The following is a 2,779-nucleotide window of genomic DNA, read 5'->3' as shown; positions in this document are numbered from 1 at the left end:
TTTACAAAAATATATTTTTAGAATAAAATAAATTTGTCAAAAAACTTTTTTTAAAAAATATCTTTTACTGTAAATATATGATTAAAAACATAGTATATTTTTTTTTTTTTTAAATTGTCATTAATTTATTTGACTTTTAAATGTGCTTTTTATAAGATTTTTATTATAATTTCTTAAAAATAAATACCTATCTTCACTTTTTCTTTTGAATTTAAGTATTTAATAAATTTTATTTATTTTATTTCAAATAGTTGAAAAAGTAATTTTTTTTAAAAAATAGTTATAAAGAAAAATAAATATATATATATATATTGAATAAACATTTATCAATAGTAAAAATAAAAAAAAAAGAAATAAGATAAAAAAAAATATATTAGAAAAATCAAAAATGTTACATTTAAAAAAAAAATATACACAAACAAAAATTACTTTCATATTAAGTGAAAAATTGTGACAAATGTAGTATGCTGTATGAAAGATACATGCGTATAAAAATTTTTAATTTATAGAGTTTTTTTTTTTTTTCTTTGATGGAGATATATCTCTATAATATACGATGAATTATATTTATAAATCATAATATACCATATATAAAATAATTTAATGTTCGACATAATTCACAGAGATTGGTAATTTAGAAAAAAAAAATAAAAAAAATCCTTTAACATTAAATGCATATCATTTATAATTTTTACGTACATTAAATTAAAAATATTTTATTTTTTTACATAATTTAAAGATAAATAAAATTTTAATAAAATATTTTTAAAATAACTTTATGCGATTTATTATATTTTTTATATATTTGTAAATTAACATTCTTATTTTATTTTTTTAAAGAATTAGGAATATTATTCCTATCTAAAGTAACCATTATATCATATGTAATAATAAAAATTAGAAATTGCATTTCATATATGAAAATTATTTTCTATTTTAAAAATTTAAGAAATTAATATAAGTTATAATAATATCTAAATTAATATACAAATCCATAATTTAGTATTATTGAAAATTGAAATGATTTCACACCTGAATTAACAACTTCCACTTCAATATTATTCTATAAATATATTAACATGAAAAAATTAACTTTATATTTAAAAATTACTACATTCCTTCTTTTAATTTTGATGTATCAATGTTTTTATAACGTAAGTTAAAATTTTTCAAAAAATATACATATAGATATATTTTATTTCTAATTATTTTTAACATTTCATTTGATTTTCTATTCTAACAAAAGAAACATTCTTTTAAAAAATTTTTATTTAATCCATAGTGTGATTCCTATAAAACTTTTATTTATAAAAATATATTGAAAACAAAAAGTAAGTTGAAATATGAAAGAGTATTAACAGAGGGTGACATACCAGGAAAAAAGCAAACTTACGGTGATGTATGCTCAGAAGAACGTCCATTAGGTAATGAAAAAAACAAATGTAAAAATCCGAATATATACAAAAATCCTTACGATCATTGGCAAAGAGTCCTTAGTCCATTCTTATGGGAGCAATTTAATCAAGAAACAAGTGGAATGGACCCTAAATTAAATGAAAAAAAATGGAATGTTGAATGGAAGGAAATTTCATCAAAACAAGTTAATGATCTATCTTCAATACCACGTCGACATGATATTTCAGAAGAAGAAAAAAGAAAATTAATTGATAATGCCACGAAAAAACTTCTCTCAGATTTTTTAAAATTTTTACGTAAATATAAGGATGAGATGAAAGACAATAAAGCAGAATCTGAATCTAAGAAAGAGATCAGATACAATGAAACCGAATCCGAACCTAAGAAAGAGATTAGATACAATAAAACAGAATCCGAATGTAAAAAAGAGATGAGATACAATAAAACAGAATCCGAATGTAAGAAAGAGATGAGAGACAATANNNACAATAAAACAGAATTTGAATCTAAGAAAGAGATGAGAGACAATATAACTGAATCCGAACCTAAGAAAGAGATGAAAGACAATAAAACAGAATCCGAATCTAAGAAAGAGATGAAAGACAATAAAACAGAATCCGAATCTAAGAAAGAGATGAAAGACAATAAAACAGAATCCGAATCTAAGAAAGAGATGAAAGACAATAAAACAGAATCCGAATCTAAGAAAGAGATGAAAGACAATAAAACAGAATCCGAATCTAAGAAAGAGATGAAAGACAATAAAACAGAATCCGAATCTAAGAAAGAGATGAAAGACAATAAAACAGAATCCGAATCTAAGAAAGAGATGAAAGACAATAAAACAGAATCCGAATCTAAGAAAGAGATGAAAGACAATAAAACAGAATCCGAATCTAAGAAAGAGATGAAAGACAATAAAACAGAATTAAAATCTAAGATGGAGCTGGGAATAAATAAAATAAAAAGTAATAACTTAAAAATTTTGAAATCGCTTACTAATAAGTTAGATAACCTTAACGAGAATAAAAATTAATGGTTTAACAGAGAATATAGATTTTGTTATGCACACGATCTAGTTAAACAAAAGAAAAATTAATATTTTGTCTAAATTTTTTTTATAGAAATATATTTTATTTTTTTAAAAAAAAAAAAAATTAAAAGATAAAAATTTTTTAGGAAGAAAAAATTTCATGAGAATATTTTTTAATTTTAAAGAATAAAATTTTCATTTAGTAATATTAATATAGTAAAAATCTTTTTTTTAATAATTAAATATTTTTATTATATTTTAAAGCAATGAACATGAATTACCGAAATTTACTTATAATAAGCAATAAATATTTTGTACTTATAATTTATT

General features: G+C 20.3%; 1 protein-coding gene across 1 annotated transcript; it reads left to right on the top strand.

The window, feature by feature from the left end:
- Positions 1 to 1,079: 1,079 nt before the first annotated feature.
- PGAL8A_00325700 (fam-g protein) lies at positions 1,080 to 2,452 on the top strand (the record flags this gene model as incomplete). The annotated part of the gene is made up of 2 exons (XM_028672283.1): positions 1,080 to 1,154; positions 1,283 to 2,452. The coding sequence occupies 2 exons, from the start codon at positions 1,080 to 1,082 to the stop codon at positions 2,450 to 2,452; spliced, it is 1,245 nt and encodes a 414-aa protein (XP_028528851.1).
- Positions 2,453 to 2,779: the final 327 nt, after the last annotated feature.

Source organism: Plasmodium gallinaceum (assembly GCF_900005855.1).
Source record: "Plasmodium gallinaceum strain 8A genome assembly, contig: PGAL8A_v1_94, whole genome shotgun sequence".
NCBI lineage: Eukaryota > Apicomplexa > Aconoidasida > Haemosporida > Plasmodiidae > Plasmodium > Plasmodium gallinaceum.
Note: the sequence above shows the minus strand (reverse complement) of the source record. Positions and strands in the feature narration are given on the sequence as shown.